The 20,680-nt window shown below is 32.1% G+C and overlaps 1 protein-coding gene across 1 annotated transcript in view; it reads right to left on the reverse strand.

Annotated features, from left to right (window-relative positions):
• Window positions 1-8,079: 8,079 nt before the first annotated feature.
• Window positions 8,080-20,680, reverse strand: part of LOC140452813 (uncharacterized) — a 93,406-nt gene continuing 80,805 nt past the window's right edge. Inside the window, exons 3-4 of the mRNA XM_072547145.1 lie at window positions 8,895-8,967; window positions 8,080-8,386 (exon numbers count right to left, since the gene is read on the reverse strand). Coding sequence (XP_072403246.1) covers window positions 8,080-8,386; window positions 8,895-8,967 — 380 coding nt within the window. The remainder of the gene's footprint in view (window positions 8,387-8,894; window positions 8,968-20,680) is intronic.

A 20,680-nucleotide genomic window follows, 5' to 3' on the forward strand; every position in this document is an offset into this window, starting at 1 on the left:
TGCGATATTTTGTTCCCGTATAATTTGGACTGCATGATTGATCGCGGTTACCTCTGCAGTACAGTTTAGATGAAAATCAATAGTTTATATCTGGGGAAAAACATCAAATCCCGCATTTCCCATTGTGTCCGTTGAGCCATCTGTAAAAAATTTTTTGTATGAATGAAATTTTTTAACTAAGTTCACAAAATTCATAATTAAGATTGAATTCATTTTTTGTAATGTTTTCATTCAGAATTCCTAATGGTTGAAGTTGTAGTTCCAGTTCATATTCATGGCAAGGAAGAAGTTTACTGGAAACTGGAATATAGGTTCTGCAAATAAGGTTGGATTTTTCTAATAATTGCTATCAATATGGATTTTTCCTTATTTCTTTAGTATTTATTGTCCGTATTACAAAGTGCTTTTAATTCAACGATTGATTGAATGATAGGGTTGTTTTTAACGCTTAGCTTTTTTAGCAAAAATTTTGTTGTGAGCCATTCTCTTCTGTATTTTTTTGGCAGTTCTTCAGACTCTGATAATAAGGCTTGGATTGGAGTTGACTTTATGCATCCTGTGATAATCCGAATACTTTGGTCGTGCATCTGATCTAGTTTTTATAATATATATTTAGGGTATGTAGATAGGAATTGAACCCCATAGTTCAAATGACTTAAGATAAGTGCTTCATGGATCAGTTTTAATATTTTTGGGCCACTGCCCCACCATGTTCCACACAAGGCACGCATTACATTCAGTGCTTTACCAATTTTGACTTCCAGCTGGTTAATATGTGCCTTCCATTTAAGGTTCTTCTGTAAAACTATTACTAGGTATTTATTAACTGATATTTCCAGGCATTATTTTGGTATGACCCTTTGTAAACAAGATAGCTTTAGATTTGCCCACAGAGATGTTCAAATTATGATTGTCCAGCCAGGCCTCAAGATTGGCTAAATATTTGTTTATTTTTAATATTATATTTTTAACATTTACTCCCTTGACTAGAATTACAATATCGTCAGCATACTGTATGACTTTAGCATTTGTGGGGAACACATCGTGTAATGAGTAGATATATATATATGTTGAATAGCATTGGACTTAATGATGATCCTTGTGTGAGTCCAGTGCTAGTAGTATTTGGGCCATATATTAACCCAGAGTTATCTTTGACAAACAGTTCTCTGCATTTTAAAAAGTCATATATAAGGTTAGGTAAACCATGTGGTATATCCAAATGTATTAAAGTAGAGTACGGTTTGTCAATACTAACACTATCATATGCTGAATGGATATCCAAGAATATTCCTATTATACATTCATTATTACTAAATTATTTTTGAATTTTAGATGTCAAAAAGGATAGACATTCTGAATATCCTTTACCCCTTCTAAAACCTAGCCTCAATGGTCTGAGGATTCCCTTATTTTTTATAAGCCATTCCAACCTATTTTTGATCATTGATTCTAAAACTTTACCTACACAAGAGGTGAGGGCAATAGGCCTATAGTTAGTTGCAGTGACTTTATCTTTCATAGGTTTTAGGTTTGAAATTATTAATGACTGTTTCCATTAAATCGGGATGGTCCCTGTACTTAAGCATTTGTTAAAAATTTGTAACAATAGTAATGATCCTGAATGAGATAGATTTCTAATCATAGAGTATAAAATTAAGTCAAGTCCCGTAGCAGATTCCTTTTTAGAGTTTATTATGAATGTGTATTCATTTAAGGTAAAAGGGGAACTTGTATTGTTAGCTTGTATACTTTGTTGATGAAAATGTATACTGGGAGGAGCCAACGAATTCAGTATCTCTTGTGCCATATTAGGATCAGGAAGGATGCCCTTCTTTTATCTTTAAGGAATCTTCTAGCTATATCACATTTGTTTTTTACTATTAAATAATTTTGTAAGTTGGGTGTTGATTGGAATTACTTATCATATCCCACCATGGGATATGATACTGTTTATTAACATTTGATTTGTACAATGGGATGGACAAATGTGCAGCTTTATTTAATAAATCTGCAAATGATCAGTAGTTCTCACCTGGAAATGATGTAAATGATGACTCTAATACTGAGGTCTATTGGTCTTAATTAGCTTTTTTGAAGTTTCTGTTATTCCTTGGTGGCATGTGGATGGTAATCTTTTGGACACCAATTTTGCACATTGTGGGTAGATGATCACTAAATCCTAAGTCAGGAATTATTTGCCATGATGATCTGGTAGCAATATCCTTAGATGTTATTGTTAGATCCACCACTGATGATCATTTTGGTGGTGGTTCTATTCTGGTATATGAACCATCATTTAAAAAAACTAGTTCCAGCTCATCTAATGTTGGGGAGATGTTTCTCCCATTGAAATTATTACAGGAGCTACCCCAAGCCTCATGATTGGCGTTCAGGTCTTCCATTATTATTACTGGTTTGTTGATTTCCTGGATCAGTTCTATCCATTTTTGTTTAGATATGGTATTTGCATTAGGGACATATGCATTAAGTAGATTAATTTGGAATTTAGGTAGGAAGATTGAAACAATTTGTATAACATATTTCATAAAATTCTATTTCATTCCTAATAAGGATGGCTATACCACTATACGAATCATCTCTATCATTTCTAATTACTTGATAGTCCTAGCATCTGATTATATGGTTATTATTTAACCATGTTTCATTTAGCAATAATATGTCAGGATTGTATTCTTTGATCATTATTTTTAAGTTATCCACGTTAGCATTAAATGATTTCATATTCCATTGTATTATCATCAAAGGAGTGAAAGCTTTATTTTTGTTTTTTTTTTTTAGTTTGGGCTTAATATTCTGAAGCATCAGATACTGTCCCATCTTCCATTAAATCATAGGTTATGTTATTTGTTGAGCTGCTTTCAATTGTTTTATATTGTGATACATTAGATGAGTTAGGGGATAAGTTTCTTAGCAAGTTGTTTACAAAAGATAGTACCATCTCTTTATGTTGTGGTGTAATAGTAGTAGTGGCATTGTTTTTTGTCATATGCTGTCATGTTTGGTTTCCTTCTTTTGGTGGGTTGAGATTTGACGATTTGGTTATATTTTAGTATATTTGTGTCATTCTTTATGGCTTCTATTCTTCTTTCTCTGATATCTAATATCTATCATATTATTAGGCTTGGATTCTGTATGCAAGACAGGAAAATTCTCTTCATTCAAAGAGTATTCCCTGTTTTCATTTTTTGGTATTTGCATGTTTGCTTCGTAATATGAGATATTAGAGAAAGACATTAGAGCTTTTATTTCTTTTTGTCGTTGGAGTTCTTTACATTTTTTATCTTTAGAGATATTATTATGATTTTTGCAGTGTATGCAGTATGTTTTACAATTCAAGGCCTCTCTGTGTTGGTTTTTCCCACAGTTCTGGCACTTTGGGTTCCCTCTGCATTGATTATTGCTGTGACCATATAACAGGCAGTTTCCACACATTAGGACTGGGCTGACATTATAGAATAACCCCCATGGGCAATCCATACACAAGCAGCTACCTGGGCAGTGCTTTTTCTGTAAATGTTACGCATTTGGTGGTTGTTGGTACATAGTTTTGTTATTTTCCCCCTTCAAAAATATTTCTATTTAGTCTATTTATGTCAATTACTTTACAGGAGACCAATTTTGTTTCAATTGCATTTTTAATTTGCACTTCAGATATTTCTTTACATAAATTCCTTATTATACCCTTACATGTGACATTGTGATTTGGGATAAATACACCATATTGTAAACTTTCCCATCTCTTATCATTCACAAATAGATTTGCTGATTTAAAATCTTTAAAAACAACACCTAACCGGTTTTTCCCTTTACGGTTAAATTTAATAATTTGCTGTAGGTTTAGATTAAAAATTGTTTTAGCAATACTTAATATGAGAAAATTTCCTATATTTTTGTCTTTTCCCTGTACATATACTTCGAACGGACCGGAATCATATATATTATTTTGGTTATTAATTTTTTCCCACTTAAATCTGGCAGGGGTCAGGAGGTTTATCAGGATCAAGGTTAATGGTTTCCATTTTTGGTTGGAGAAACTGTGTCGTGTACTTTATTACTTGTTACTATTAGGTATGTATGCGATGGGATCGGGTTACAAACAAAGGATTATTAGTAATAGCCTTATTATCTATAAATACCTTGAGTTTTTCTGCAATAGATGTTATCACAACAACGTTTGAGCACAGAATCCCGACACCAACTATACCAAATTAAAATTTATAAATTTATATACAGTATGCTAAAAAAATCATCAAAATAGGGCTAAAACCAAAAAAATTTAAATACTTTGAATTTGTCCAAAATTGTCTCCGTTGCGTTTTTACTAACTAATTCTAAGCTGTATAAGATCAAAAATAATGTTTCTCAATGGATTCCATCATCGCTAAACAGGCGTGAACAAATTGTGCTTGCGCGTCTACGTCTAGGATATAGGTACCAAGTTAACACACTCTTACCTTTTCACAAAGAATAATCCACCCATATGTCATCAGTGTTACGTTCGATTAACATTTGAACACTTTTTAATAAATTGTTGAAATATAATAAAGAAAGACATCCTTACAATATCTCGAACTCTCTAGCAGAAGCTCTAGGTCAAGAGTATTCCCATGATAATATAATTAAATATCTAATATCTATAAACGTTTTCCATGATTTGTAGTTCTTCTATTTTGTCATTTATATTTTGTTTCGTCGCTAATAACCTTTTGGTGCATGCGATTTTTTCTAATGAAAAAAAAAACTATTTTCAATAATTTCGTAGAGTTTATTCAGTTATAATAATTATTATTTTATGTTCCATACCTATTGGATCCTCCATTTTGGATGTGTATATTTTAGTATCAAATTTGGAATCTGAAACTCCAAAAACCCTACATTAGTATATAATTTTAGAAATATAAACAAAATTAACTTTATTTTCTGGGATTTTCTGCCCCTTTTTCAGGATTATATAGGATTATATCCCACTATGCAAAATAGCAAAAAAATATTTACTAAACAAACTTGGGCGATAAACAAAAAAGTTATCAAAATGTCTTAGCATTTCATTTTTTATGAAACTGCATTAACAATTTAAATAAAAGCATTAATCTTAATTGTTTGCACAAAATATTAATAATCAAAGAAATACAGTTAAGATTTGATTTCAATTTTAATTGAATTTGATTTTGGTATAGTGCCTATGTATATTCGCTTATACGTATTTTATCCTAAATGGAGTCATCAGAGCGCCTATTTACCGAAGCTCTGAATATGACGAGATATGCTGTGGAATGCAATTTTAGATTTCCATTTCTCTCTTTACATCTTTAGCAACGTCTGTTTTGGCTTGTAATAGAAGGCACAGATTAAAGCAAAAATCTAAATTTTATTTTCGTCAATAGAAATCTTTGGATTTTTACTTTCGTTATTTATTAATAATAACATCAATTAATATTATATTTTTTTCAATGATGATAAAGATCTTGATAGTTATTAACTCTTAAATTAATTTTTATTTTTTTACACCACTAAAAAATTATGCCAATTTTACTTTTACATTTTAGGATATAATAACTTATACCTAGAATAAGCGGCAGCGTCATTTTGACGGCATTACTCAAATAAATTCCTGGTAACTCGAATAGTTGTTTATCATTACAGTAAAGTAGCTTTATTTTGCACATTTGTTTCATTCCAAATTCGGACTTAAATAGTTTTGTTTTGTTTGAATTTATTTTCTATTTTAATACGAGTTCGCGTAAATTTTTTTAAAAATATATCAGGTGACGAGAGTGATAATAAAAATAACACGGTTTTCCATGATGACTCCCTTGTCCCATGATGACGAGATATTGATTTTGTATCGGAGAAGTTGCGCTCTTCGTTGAGTGAATCAGAGTCAGATAAATCTTTGCTTGAATTACCCGTCTCAAGCACATCCACTGCCTCATCCACTGAACATAATCTGAATCAACAAGTTATTATGCGAGGTTCTGACAAACGTGGTAGAATGTCTAGACGAGTTGGCCGATCTACACGTAGCGGACAACGATTTACTCCATACAATTTAGTTCCTGCTTTCGGTGATCTCCTTATTTCTAGTGAAGGAACAGAGTGGACTTTATTGATTCCAATGGACTAAGACGTCGCAATCAACAAAGTCTTTTAAGAGAATCTTCGGGTTCAACAGCTTTTGTTAAACGATATGTTCAAGAGAATAATGTGCTAACATCTTGGCGATTATTTATCAAAGATTGAATGCTACTTCACATAAAGATCCACACAGAGACTGAAACTCACCAACAATCGTCTAATGAAACATGGAGCATTTTTCTTCCAGAACTAGAAGCTTTTATTGCTTTGCATTATGCTCGTGTTGCCTCTAACTTGGATATTGATCTCTTGTGGTTCAATGTTTGGGGACCACCAATTTTCAAACAATTTATGAGCAAGAATAGGCTCTAGGACATAATGAAGTACCTACGATTTGACTTGAAAAACACTTGATCCTTGATAATTACCACAGATAAGTTTGCGTCATGGCATCAGAAGTTTGAAACGAATTTTTTGAAAATTGCTAAATGTGCTTGCTATATTCCAAATGCAAACTTGACCGGTAACGAGAAGCTATTTCTTTCTATAACTCACTGTCCATTTTTTCAATACATTGCAAATAAACCTCATAAATTTTGGCTCTTAGTGGACGTTGACAGCAAATACCTTTGTAATAGATTTCCGTATTTGGGAAAAGATTACGAACGCAAAACTCAGTCAATACCAGAACACGTTCTGGTTCTAAAACTGCTTCGGCCATTTTTATAAAAAAGGGAGAAATATAACTACCGACAACTTTTTTACATCTTTGTCATTGGCAAAAAAGGTAAAGGGCCAAAATACTAGTATCGTCGGTACGATACGTCGTTCAAGAAAACATAGACCTTATTTATACAAAACGAGTCGAACTCATCTTTATGAGCCATTTATTTTAAAGTCGAGGAACCACACAAACCTTACTGTCTACTAAGAAAAACCGAAAAAAAAAATATACTAATCTTTAGTACAATGCATCCACAAGTTGAAATTGACAAAGATGCTAAAAGCTCCCTGAAACGATTGCTTATATATTATATATTATAACGCAACAAAATTTGGTGTTATTATAGTCGATCAAATAGCACCCAAATATACAATGAGAGCTGGTAGCCGAAGGTGACCTGTGCATGTGTTCTATAACGTGTTAGATTTGGCAGCAATTAATTCCTGGATAGGATATGCGAAGGATAGGAAAAGACCCAGAAATTTTGTCAACGATAAAACGAAGAAAACTCAAATATTTGGGTCACCTGATGAGAGAACTAAATATGCATTACTTCAAAATATAATGCAAGGAAAAATAGAAGGAAAACGGAACCCAGGCCGTAGAAGAATGTCATGGTTGCGTAATTTGAGAGAGTGGTTTGGCTGTTCCAATAATGAACTCTTTAGGTCAGCTGTAAACAAGGTCAGGATAGCCTTGATGATATGCAATCTCCGATAGGAGACGCACAAGAAGAAGAAGAAGAATTCGTGGATTACATTTAAAGAAATAACAAAAAAAAACAAATAGCTCCCCGATTTTATTCTACAAACGATTGGCGAGCTTCGAGCAAAATATGTGAAACGGAAAGCGGACTCCAGTAGTATTTAAATTTCTTAAGCACCTAAACATTAGACAGTAGATGAAAGTGCTGTAAATAGAGAAAAACTAAAGTAAAAAAGTAAATAAAGAGGAAGCAGTGTCAAATAAACATTAATTGCAAAAAAGATCGAACATGTTAATCATGTAATACTTGTAGAAAATACTTATGTGGCAAATGTACTATTGTTTAATTTAGATATTTAATTATAGGTATTATTATTGTTATACTTTAAGTAAATATAGTTTTCTTTTATAATTTGCAGTTAACTTGAATTAAAGTAAGGAACAAGTGCTTTTTAAGTCCTACGTCAAAATGATGGCTGCAGCACTTCTAGGTATGCGTCAAGCGCCGGCCCTTCTAGTGTTAAAGCAATTTAATTTAAATAATAAATAACTTAATTGTTTCTAACCTTTTCTTCTGCCATATCGGGTGCGAATGATTTCTTAATTGGACTTTTGGTGGAATAACATTTCTTGGTTTTACTCTCTTTTCTGTCAGTGCTGTCTTTCCTGTCACTGCTGCTACTCTCTGAGTCCTTTTTTATCATTGCTGTTGTAGAACTGTCATTTGGGTATTTCTGTGATGCTTTAACCTCAGATTTATCTACAAATGATGATGAAACTCGTTGCTTACTCGAAATTTTCTTGAGTAAGCCTTTAGATTTTTCTTTGGGAGAGTGTCTTGAGTCCAGAGTCCAACTACTAAAAAGATGTGAGGTAGTACCTTATTAGTATATAAATAGAAAGTTTAAGTACTTTAATAAAACCTATACTTAGCATGTGCTCTGCACATTCTCAATGATAATTACGCATATTTACTGTAAAACTATAAATACAAGTAAAAAAGATCGCATCAAATATTAAGTCAGAAAACTCCCACTTTTTGAAATCATTGACGAAAATATGTAAATGATATTGGAATAAACTTTTACATTCGTTATATCATTGCACATTATGCACATAGTAGCCCACAGACAAGAAACTGGGAAAACCGATTTTCATTCCTATTCCTATTTTTATGAGTTAGAGACTACAAAATTCAGTTTTTGCTCTCTTTGGGTATCGTACAGGAAAATACATATCAGATGTTTACATGTCATGATTTGACTACAAATTAAAAGTGAGAAAATTATTTTCAATAATTTACAAAAAATAAAAAAATAGTTTTATCTATGGATATATTTATAATAAATTTCAAAAAACAACATACCTAGTCTTTTTTGATTTCTCTCTTTTCGTGAGAATTAGATCTTTCCTTATTTTTTCTGCTTCTTCCTTTATAACTAAAAAAAACTGGTAACTTTTATATACTTACAAAAGTATCGTACTTACAATAAGCATTGTTTAAATAGGAATAGTTAGCCAACGCAAGGTATAAATTTGTTTGATTCTAATTGAGACAGTCACTAGATGTCACCACTCTTTCTGTCTCAATAGATTTTAATATACCATTGTTTGTTTGATATACATTATACTAGATGGTGCTATGTGAAAAAGTTAAGGACTTAACTAAACGTCCATTTTTGATCCACTGAATTAAATTCACCAGCGTTGCAATATTTCACTGACATAGTAGCAACATGTTTACTTACAAATAAAAATGTTACAAAAAACAGACCATGAATCACAACGTATTCGTTTAAAATAGAGTTATTACTATCAACTAGTAAATATCGTGTCAACTAAAATTGTACATAAACGTACTGTGGCTTCTAAATCTTCCTATATCTAAATAAGTTTAAAGAATTTAAATATTTTATTTTATTTGGAAGTGTATTACAAAAATTTGGTCCGAGGTAAGTAAAAAATTTTAATTATATGTGTTTAAAACATAAAAAAACATTGTATGAGAAATGAACAAATTAGTTATTCAGAAATAAATTTTACCGGATAATACATACATTCGATAATATTTGAAAAAAGTAATTTTAAACTAAAATAATGTTACTTCCATAATAAATAAATGGTTTTTACAGATGGCCGGAAATATTTGTTGTTATTACAAATGTGGTTTATCACCATACAAAATTCATGGATTAAGAATGTTCAGATTTCCGACAAAAATCCTTCGGCTTGCCAAAGATGGATATTACACTCTGGTAAGTAAATACAAACTTTTTTTATATTTTATTTTACACCGTTTCCGTTACGCAATTAATTTGAAAAAATGTTTATTTTTTTATTCATTCATCATTTTTTATTATCGCCAGGGTGCACGCGTCATATTCGAGATGCATTAATTTGAATTTTACGTTTTCGTTGGTATTATAATTATGATATAATAAACTTCGGAAAAACAAATTAGTGAATAAATATCAAGTTAATAAACATAAACAAAGTATTAGATATTTAAATATGTATTTCTTTAGCTATTTTTATTTATTGTATTGAAAAGTAGAAAAGTTCATCTTTATCGGAGAACTAATTATACAAAGGTCCATCTGGGAAAAAATTATTGGTTTCACGTAAAAATTTTATACAGATATTTGAAGGTTCTAAAAGATATATGAGGGTTAGTTAATAATAAATCTGTGAAGATATACAGGTGATTTTGGCTATAAACGTTTTTTATCCAGTTTAGAGAAAAATAGTTAAAATAAAAATTGTAGATTCAAAAATTTCTTCCATTTGTGAGTTTCTCAATTAAAATATATAAAGAATTCACGAAAATAGTTGCAAAAAACCCTTGATTTTGCAGAAATTTATAAATTTTAATAACTTTGTTTTTTCATAATGGTATGTAATGTAACCAATAAAAATAGTGACGATTTGTTTATCGTAGAAAGCGATTATGTAAACAACTTTTTGTTGAGCTATCCCAGTTTAAAAAAAAATTATGTTTTACGTGCCACAGAAGCCAAGATATTGCCAATTTTGCAACCGCGCTTCATTGTGAAAAAGTTCAAATCTAAAAAAAAACGAGCTCAAATGGTTCTCCATTCTAGTTTTCCGAAGCGGTATTTTACAAATACCATCATTTTAACGGGTTATAAATTTTTACTTCTTTACCGCATATGCCATATGTAAGTTGGAACGCACAATTCAGATCTTTATTTAGTGTCCCTTCAATTTTCAGCTCTTACTGTTGATAGACAATGGAAGTATGATTTTAGGAATAAAATGTTTTGGTTTTAAATATAAAATGCTCTCTTGCCTAGTAAGGGTCATAGAAGATTCTGTTTTTTTTTAGAAAGTATGTTTTTCACCAGTTTTTCATAAGCCTCTAAATAAGTTTGTGGCATAAACGATATCAACGTTATTATAAATGTAAAAGATATAATCTTTTAGCGAAAGCCGCTATCGCTTTATTAAATTAAATGGCCAAATATATGGCCTAGGAGGACAAATTCGTTAAACTTCCCGTGCTCGAATCGGTATCAATAAAGTGTTATGATCATTTCGGCCTAGCCCAGCCTCATCAGACACTTTGGGCTGATACAAATTCAAACTCGGAAAGTCCAACGAATGTCTCCCAAAACTTCACTACAACAGTAGTTAGCTACAAAGGCGCCACCTGCTTTGGCGGCCGTGAACGAAAACGATATGATAATATCGTTTTCTGTATCCTCTGCGCTATGCGAAATGTGTAAAAGATATAATCTTTTAGCGAAAGCCGCTATCGCTTTATTAAATTAAATGGCCAAATATATGGCCTAGGAGGACAAATTCGTTAAACTTCCCGTGCTCGAATCGGTATCAATAAAGTGTTATGATCATTTCGGCCTAGCCCAGCCTCATCAGTCCATCATTCGTCCAACGAATGTCTCCCAAAACTTCACTACAACAGTAGTTAGCTACAAAGGCGCCACCTGCTTTGGCGGCAGTGAACGAAAACGATATGATAATATCGTTTTCTGTATCCTCTGCGTATAAGAATGTTCCAACACTCAATCAATTTTTTGAATTTCTAGAAAAAAGATGTGACGTTTTAGAGAAACTTAATTACACTGAAACTCAGTCAAAGTTTAATAATAAAGTCACTCAAAAAACTGCTCATATTTCCATTATAAATAATAATAAATCTAGCTATGAAAATTGCATATTTTGTAAACAAACTGGTCATAAAATATATCAGTGTAACTTATTTAAAGACACAAATTCTCGAGAAAGGTTTAATTTTGTAAAGCAAGCACAGCTTTGCAGAAACTGTTTTGGCACTAAGCATTTTACTGATAAATGTATCTCTAAATACACATGTAAAATTTGCAATAAAAAGCACAATACACTTCTGCATGAAGAAAATAATTTTTCTCACACTCATGAAAATAATGTATTCTCTCCCACTCGAAGCAATCAAAGTGCTTCAAATTCACATGATGGTAATCAAAGTCACGCCAATAGACAACAATCACGCTTTAATGCACCACAAACCTCTCAATCGTCCGCAAGTATACAGGGTGAATCACAAACTCGCCATAGTGCACCACATATCTCTCAAAGTCATTTTCATGCTCCTCAAAGGAGTAATAATGCCCAAGTTACTCAAAGAATTAATTCTCCACATTCATATAATGAATCACCAAACACTTCTACTCACTTAAGCACTCAGACAAATGAATATTGTCTACTCTCAGACACACAAAGTCAAAATTCATCTTGCATCTCTTCTCTCTCCACTTTCAATCCAAAAAACGAAGTTTTGCTAGCCACAGCGCTGGTAACAATTTACTCTAAAAGTGGACAACCTGTACACGCAAGATGTCTTCTCGATAATGGATCTCAATCGAGCTTTACAACAAAAGATTTAGTAAATAAACTAAATTACTCTACCACTAATAAAAGATTACAAATTTCCACAATCTCTCAAAATTGTTCCATCTCAAATGAAATGGTAAACATTGAATTTTTCTCATATAAAAACAATGATATGAAATTTGAAGTATCATGTGCAGTTTTGGATAATATTACGTGTAAAATACCTCAGGTACCTCTAGATCGTAGCAAAATAAAAATACCAGCTGGCATAAAGCTCAGTGATCCCTCTTACTCCTTCCCAGGGAGAATAGATCTCTTATTAGGTGCAGAAATTTACTGTGATCTATTAAAGGATGGTTTAATTCATATTGGAGCAGGTCTTCCAGTGCTTCAAAACACTCATTTAGGATATGTAATGTTCGGTAACTTATCTCCACAAGTTTCATCTAAGAAAAAGATGCACTCTCACTCAAACTGTAACTATTCACACTCGAATCATATTTCTTTATTTGTTCAATCTCACACTGAAGAAGAAAATATAAATAATCTTCTCCAAAGGTTTTGGGACATTGAAGAAGTTCCCGAAATAAAGCGTTTAAGTCCTGATGATGAAAAGGCTGAGAAAATATTTAAAGCCACAACACAAATCCTACCGAATGGACAGTTCCAAGTAGATTTACCCCTATGCACGCCTAATGAAAATAATAAATTGGGCGACTCTTTCCAAATGGCGCGAAGGCGATTTCTAAATTTGGAAAACAAATTCTCAAAAAATGATTCTCTTTACAAACAATATAAATCTTTTATAGATGAGTATGTTGAATTAGGACAAGCAAAATATGTTCCGTTGTCTCTGCAGAATGTACACTCAGAAAACAAATATTTCTTGCCTCACCACAGTGTAGAAAAAGACACTTCTCTCACAACTCGTTTGCGCGTAGTTTTTGACGCATCTATGAAAACCACTTCTAGTTTTAGCCTTAATGATATTATGTTAAAGGGTTATACCACACAACCAGAACTATTTGACACTTTAGTCAACTTTAGACTCTTCAAGTATGTATTCACATCTGATATAAAAAAGATGTTTAGACAAATCAGAATAAACCCCAACCAAACTTTCTTATTAAATATTTTGTGGCGCAACTCTCCCTTTGAGCCGTTAAAATGTATACAATTGCAAACGGTTACCTATGGAACGAAACCAGCTACCTTCCTTAGCACACGATGTTTAATTGAACTCGCAAACATGCATAAGGAAGAATATCCTCTCACTCATGATATGCTCATTAATTTTTGCTATATTGATGACATATTATATGGTACAAATAGTATTGAAACACTCACACTTGCGCATGAGCAAATCACTGCACTGCTACAAAAGGCAGGCATATCTCTTCACAAATGGTGTTCAAATTCACCACAATTTTTAGAAAATATTTCACAATTTTCAACTGACTCCACGTATGTCATATCTCCAGAAAATCATTCTAATAAAATATTATGTCTTTGTTGGGACTCTAAATTAGATAGTTTCTCTATTTCAGTACCAGAAATCGAAATAAAAGATTCCTACACTAAGAGACAAGTGCTCTCGATAATCGCAAGTTTTTTCGACCCCAAGGGATTAATTAATCCAGTAATAGTAACTGCAAAAATAATAATGCAAAAAATTTGGCTTTCAAAAATTCAGTGGAATGAAAGTTTAGACTCTACACTCTTAAATGAATGGTTGAATTTTCTCAAACATATATCAGCACTAAAACATTTAAAAATTCACAGACCTTTTTTTATTGAAAATTATATATGTAGTATACAAATACACGCATTTTCCGACGCTAGTGAAAAGGCATACGCCAGCTGCATATATATTAGGGTGACTTATAGCTCAAGAAATGTCTCTTCCACACTCATCACCTCTAAAAGTAGGGTAGCTCCAATAAAAACATTAACTTTACCTAAGTTAGAACTTATGGGTGCTGTTTTATGCAGCAAACTTACTAAAAGAATAGTTGAAATTCTAGATAATAAATTAACACAAATAGACTCAATAAACTGCTGGACGTACTCAGAAATCGTACTTGCTTGGTTAGGCTCACATAGCTCGAGATGGTCACAGTTTGTTGCAAATAGAGTTTCTGAAATACAAGGAAACCCACAATTTAAGTGGCGATATATAAAGTCAAAACAAAACCCCGCAGATATTGCGTCAAGAGGCATGTCTGCTCCTGAACTTCTAAACTCAAAATTTTGGTTTCAAGGTCTCTCATTTCTACTTAATTATGACTTAGATTTAACTTCTTATGATTCAAAACCAAATGTAAGTAAAATACCCGAGGAAAAGAAAATAGTTCATCTAGCACAAGAAAGTCCAATAAGTTTCATTGAAAATTTATCTCTCAAATTTTCAAACTTCTCAAAACTACAACGCAGCATCACACTTATTCTCAGGTACATTCACAATTTCAAGTTTCCAAATGAAAAATATGTTGAACCCTTCTCTGTTTCAGAATTAAAAAATGCTGAATATTTAATAATAAAACTTTTGCAAAAGGCACACTTTTTTCGAAAATTTTCTTGTCTTGAAAATAAGGAAGATAAAGTTCCACCCCTACACTGGCCATTGGCAAGAATTGTTGAATTGTTTACTGGTAAGGACGATAAGGTCCGTAGTGTTAAAATAAAGACTAGAGATAGATATTTTAACAGACCCATTACAAAACTCTGTCCTCTTCCTGTGGACAAAGTAGAAAATTAAAATTTTAAATTTTGTCACATTTATATGTATTACTCTAGTTTAGGAATAGTTATTTCTTAAATTACATTTAAGTTAAGTTTGCTTACTTTCTCAAATCACTCTTTCTTTCGTTTTGAAGTAAATACTTCAACGCGGGCAGTCTATGTTCCAGAAATGAACATATAATTTTAAAATATAAAATAAAAATATAGTTCTTTACACTTTTCTTAGTGTAGAATAAGTAAAATATTCACTAATATCTAGTTTGCTCGGAATAGCCGACTTAATGGCGCCACAGCCTCTTAAATAGTAAACTGTAATATAAATAAAGCAACTGTAATATAAATAATAGTAAATAAAGCAACTGAGTTGCTTTGACAAAGTCCTCGTAGACATACCGTCTCAGGACTCGCAACTAATGTAGAGTCATATGTCACCATGTTACCAATCCAACGGTAACTTTAACATCTTAACTGTAAATTAGACATAATGTAAATCAAATCTTATTTAATAATTTTTAAAGGGTTTTTACCCACATATTTAGTGGCTACATCCATGTATTAACTTGACACTGATGATGAAATATTTATTCCGAAAACGTTTTGTCAATGCAACATAGCCCAGGTGAGATCCGTTTTTCTTTCTTTCCAGTTTGGGAGAGGGTCTATTAGGTACTCACATTTAGGTATTGTGTTACGGTCTGGGTAACCAGGACTACATATCATGAACAGCAATTAAATATTTACATTTACACAAAACAACTTCAATTCCAACCCAAAATCATATGTCGTTGCCGCAGTCTCTAGACCTTCCCCGTTCGTTTTCTAAAAGGGAACAAGTTATTGTCATGCACTCCATTTTGAATACTGTTTTATTTAAATATATTAAAGAAATTGGTGAAATAGTTTATCCAAAAAATATTACTTTTACATCTCGCATTTTGAATAATCGAATCTGCGTTTTCCTCACTTCTACCGACATCTTTGATCAACTAATACACCGAACGTCATAATTAATTCCACCGTCATTTTTATCTGCAGGCTTCTTTCTGCGACCAAAAGAATCCTTATTTCAAATGTATCTCCTTCCATGCCTCATTCACTAATCGAGCTGTCCCTAAAAAATACGGAATATCAGATGATCAATAGGCATATATCAGGAGTTTTTCTAGGGTAACATTTGTAATTCCTGACAAGGTGAACTTCGAAGTGCAATCTTCTCTGTTAATTAACCATGAAAATACATCCTTTAAAATATTTTTATTCTCTGAAAGACTATAGTGTTTTCTTTGTAAGCTTACGGGTCGTACCGTGGGGTCTGATTACAAAGTCTCCAGTTGACCAGATCACACACTCATTGCAGCTAATGCTCCTCCCTCTTCTTCAATTTTAGCTGACTCTAAGGAGTCCTTAATCCTAAATCCTTAACTTCATCAAAAGAATTTCTATCTTCGGAAATTGAGTCCATCTCCGTTAACTATATACCCATCCTGGCTGCCATTATGGATTTATCCATCCCTCGTCGTACTAATTTAATGCCCATGTTGGCAGTAGGACAAAAAAGGGGACACTTCAATGACAGTCCTCCTGATACTCCTACCATTCTATCTTCATTCGGTATTCTTGCTCTATTAAGTTATTTTCCTCCTTCGGCATTTTCGATGCCACCCAAACCAGCCAAAAAATGTCCAAATCTAATCTTTGATTGGATTACTCGATGAAACCTTGTTATATTTCCGCTATAGAAATGATTTACAAAGATAATCCGACTAATTTTACACTCAATTCCACGCAACTTATTACACTTCTTGAGATCTCTTTTGTATGTATCACCCCACTACAAGAAGCTTAAAAATCCTCCAATATAGATGGTATTCAAAAGGACTTATTGCAGCTCTACATAGGTACAAGGAAAAGATCACTAAAAAATCGTATCATTAGAATCTTAAAAAAGTTAAAAGAACAGCCTACCTCCGACTTACAAGAGTATATATAAGTGCATCCTCTGATAAATCTTCTGATGTCAAATCTAATCACAGCATACATGATAAATAGAATTTCTCTCTTTCTCTCGTATTTATTCATTTTTTCTGCTCTTTGTATATTTTTACTTCATCTTTTGCCAAATTTGGACACGATATTTAATTAAGTAAGAAAACTTTATGTACTTCAAATACTAGCCCAAGTCTAGTGTGGAAAAAAAATTGTTAATAAAAAATAACCTTAAAATATCCAATCTCTATTTTAATCGAAAGGTTATCCTTACCAATTAAGAGACAGCCAAGATTCTGGCAGAAAATTTAAAATAAAAGTTTTGCAACAAATCTGGACCTAACCATATATACTCTTTTCTTCCTTCGCCCTTTCATTATTCATCCTCAGTTTCACAAGATACCAATTATCCGAACTCTCGTATAAACTATTTCGAACTAAAAGCTGCACTCAAATCCTATAAAAACAAAAAAATTAGGGTTTTCTAAAATGATCTTGAAAAATTTATCGAAAATTCTTTAGGCACCAACGACCCTCTAAATGAAGCCAGTAAATTTACCACTGACATACCGCTGACAATCGTTAATGAAAGATCTTTCCCTAATCTAGACTAAGATAAAAGAAAGATCATTAAAAAAAACAAACGAACACAAACGGGTTATGTCATGAAGACAAATCGTTTTCGGAATCCATATTCCATCATCAGGTGTACATTATTTGAGCCACTAAATATCTGGGTAAAAACCCGTTAAAAGTTATATGTTACAATTTAGTTTACATTATTTAGTCTTATATATTAGGATGTTAAAGTTACCTGTGGATATGATAACTCCACTCTCATTTATAAAAAAAACTGTTTCACAAATCCAAGGCAATAAAACTAACCTTCATCCTATGAATTTAGTCATCCTTCATTCCTATATCCTAACTATTTCTTCTATCATCTTCAACAACACAGTTATCTCTGACAGTCAATTCATTTCCGACACACTCGCTAATGGGGTTGAAGACAGATTCAATAAAAGTAATAATGGCTTTTACTCCCAGTTCTTTACGCGCTCAATCTTTCTCCACCATCTCGTCAACTCCACACGATGTCACGTTTATGAACGCCTTGTTTACCGTAAATAAACTAAAATTTACCTTGTTTTCATGTACAAAATCTGCTGATGATCCCGATGATTTCTTTTATTTATTTTTAAAAAATCTCTCTAATACATCTCTCTCCAAACTTCTCGAAATTTTTATAACCTTATCTAGAACACACAAAAATTCCCAGATGTTTGGCGCAATTCTATAATCATTCCAATTAAAAAACCTGACCAACCATCTATAACTCCAATATCTTTCGTCTGATTTCTCTTACTTGTATTACCTGCAAACTTCTTAAAACAATGATCAATAAAATACTCACTTGGTTCGTTAAACAGTATAATATTATTCCCGACGCTCAATCCGGCTTCCGACGTAATCGGTCTACTATTGATAACTTTTTTATTTTTCAAACACACATTTCTTAAGCAATCTATAATTATTAACAAGTTGTCGTAGCAACTGTACTTAACGTTGAAGGGGCATTTTATTCAATCTCCAGAAAAGCAATCATTGACAAAATCTCCCACTATAATTTAAATGGTAATATTTTCTCATTTGTAAAAAAATTGAAAGAATCTTTAAAGTCCTTGCCAAGGGTAAACTTTTTAATCTCTTCCTCAAAATTAAGGTGTCTCTTTAGAATCTGCATTAAGTTTAACTTTATTCATTCTTGCCATCAACGAAATTTGCCTCCCATCAAATATGTTCAATACGCTGATGACCTAATCATTTACTGCCATGTTAAATCTGTCCCAACCTCATATAAACTTATACAAAGCCAAGTTAATAAAATTTTCCATAGGGATTTCCACTCCCTTACCCCAAATTTTATTTAACAACTCTCTACTTTCTGTTGTTAATTATTGTAAAATTCTCGGTTTTATGTTTGACTCCAGATTAAATTGAAAAAATCAAATCACTGAACTTAAAATCAATTGTTTTAAAAGGTTGAACATTTTTAAAACCCTCAGTCATCTTCAATGGGGTGCCAATAAAACTACTTCTAGGTCTGAGCGCTTTTCGCTTTAGTCCTATTGAGAGTGTATACCGTGAATCTAATCAACATCCGCAAATCCATTTAATCCCGTTCATTCCCTAATTGCCACAATGCCGTCTTCTTCCACTAACAATAACCAACACCTTATCATTAAACCTCTACCTCAATTAATTTGTCCACTACTTAAAAATATTGACCTTTTTCTGACGAGTTCATTTCCTCTACCTTTACTTCCCCTCTGGGCTAAAGATCTCCCTTCAATATATACCTGACTCACTATTTTTAACAAACTTGAATCTTCTAACCTTCTTATAAAGAAATCATCATCATCCAGCCTCAAGAGTCCACTGCTGAACATAGGCCTCTTCCTCATGTTTCCAACCCCGTCTATCTTGCGCCGCTCTCATCCAGTTTTTATTGAGTCTTCTTAAATCGTCAGTCCATCTTGTAGGTGGTCGACCGACGCTTCTCTTGTCTTCCCTTGGCCTCCATTCCAATAACCTCTTTGTCCATCGCCCATCTGTCATTCTGGCTATGTGTCCTGTATGTAATGTAAACAATTTTGTTTTGTTTTTTTACCTTGAATTATTATTTCGTTAATATTGTCTATGTGTAGATATTAGAATTTTGATAAGTGGTATATAACTATTAAAATAATGCGAATTTAATTTTTGCAATATCTATCACTTTGTCATTTAAAATTGTTTCATTAATAAACAGCTCAAATCGAGCGAGATGATTGAAAAAAACATTCTCATTTATGTAAACAGAAATACAAAAATGGTGTTTATATTATAAAATACATAAATAAATAAAATAAAGGATACTATTTATTAAAGTGTTGTTAATTATTATTCCTTTCATTCCAACACATAGATTAATTTTTCCCTAAATGTGTGTTGCCTCTTGTTGTGGCATATCGATGTGTTTATTTGTTTCAAAAGCATTATCAAAAAACCATACCCATAAATTTACTATATTTTCAAACGTCATTTTAAAGATTAAAAGATTGAAAATTTAATTTTCTCACGACATACATAAAACCATTGTTTAAAAAGATTTTTTTTTACTAACTTTTTTTTAACTACTTTTTTTACTAAAAAATAAATCTCCGCATTAGTGTTCTAAGACGATAGCAATCGAGTCTATTTCAATTAAATATTTTATCCTTTTCTAGCAAATCATATAACCAAATTAAATATCTGGTAAACTAATAAAAATTTAAAAAAAGGCAGCATTTACCTCCTTCATTTAAATAGATTACTAACCGATTTAGATTTAGCAAGTCTCAAAGTATAAAAACAATTTGAAATATTTGCTCGAAATAGTCAAGTTATCTTTCACTAGACGCATACAACGATAGTAACAATAAGCATTTTATTAATGTCTTATATTTTCTTCAGAATCTGGCATCCGTGTACAGGTTTGCATTAATTATGAGACAGGTAAAAATATACTCGAATAGAATCCTGCAAAGAATT

The sequence above is a fragment of the Diabrotica undecimpunctata genome, chromosome 11 (genome assembly GCF_040954645.1).
Source record: "Diabrotica undecimpunctata isolate CICGRU chromosome 11, icDiaUnde3, whole genome shotgun sequence".
In the NCBI taxonomy this organism is placed as follows: Eukaryota; Metazoa; Arthropoda; class Insecta; order Coleoptera; family Chrysomelidae; genus Diabrotica; species Diabrotica undecimpunctata.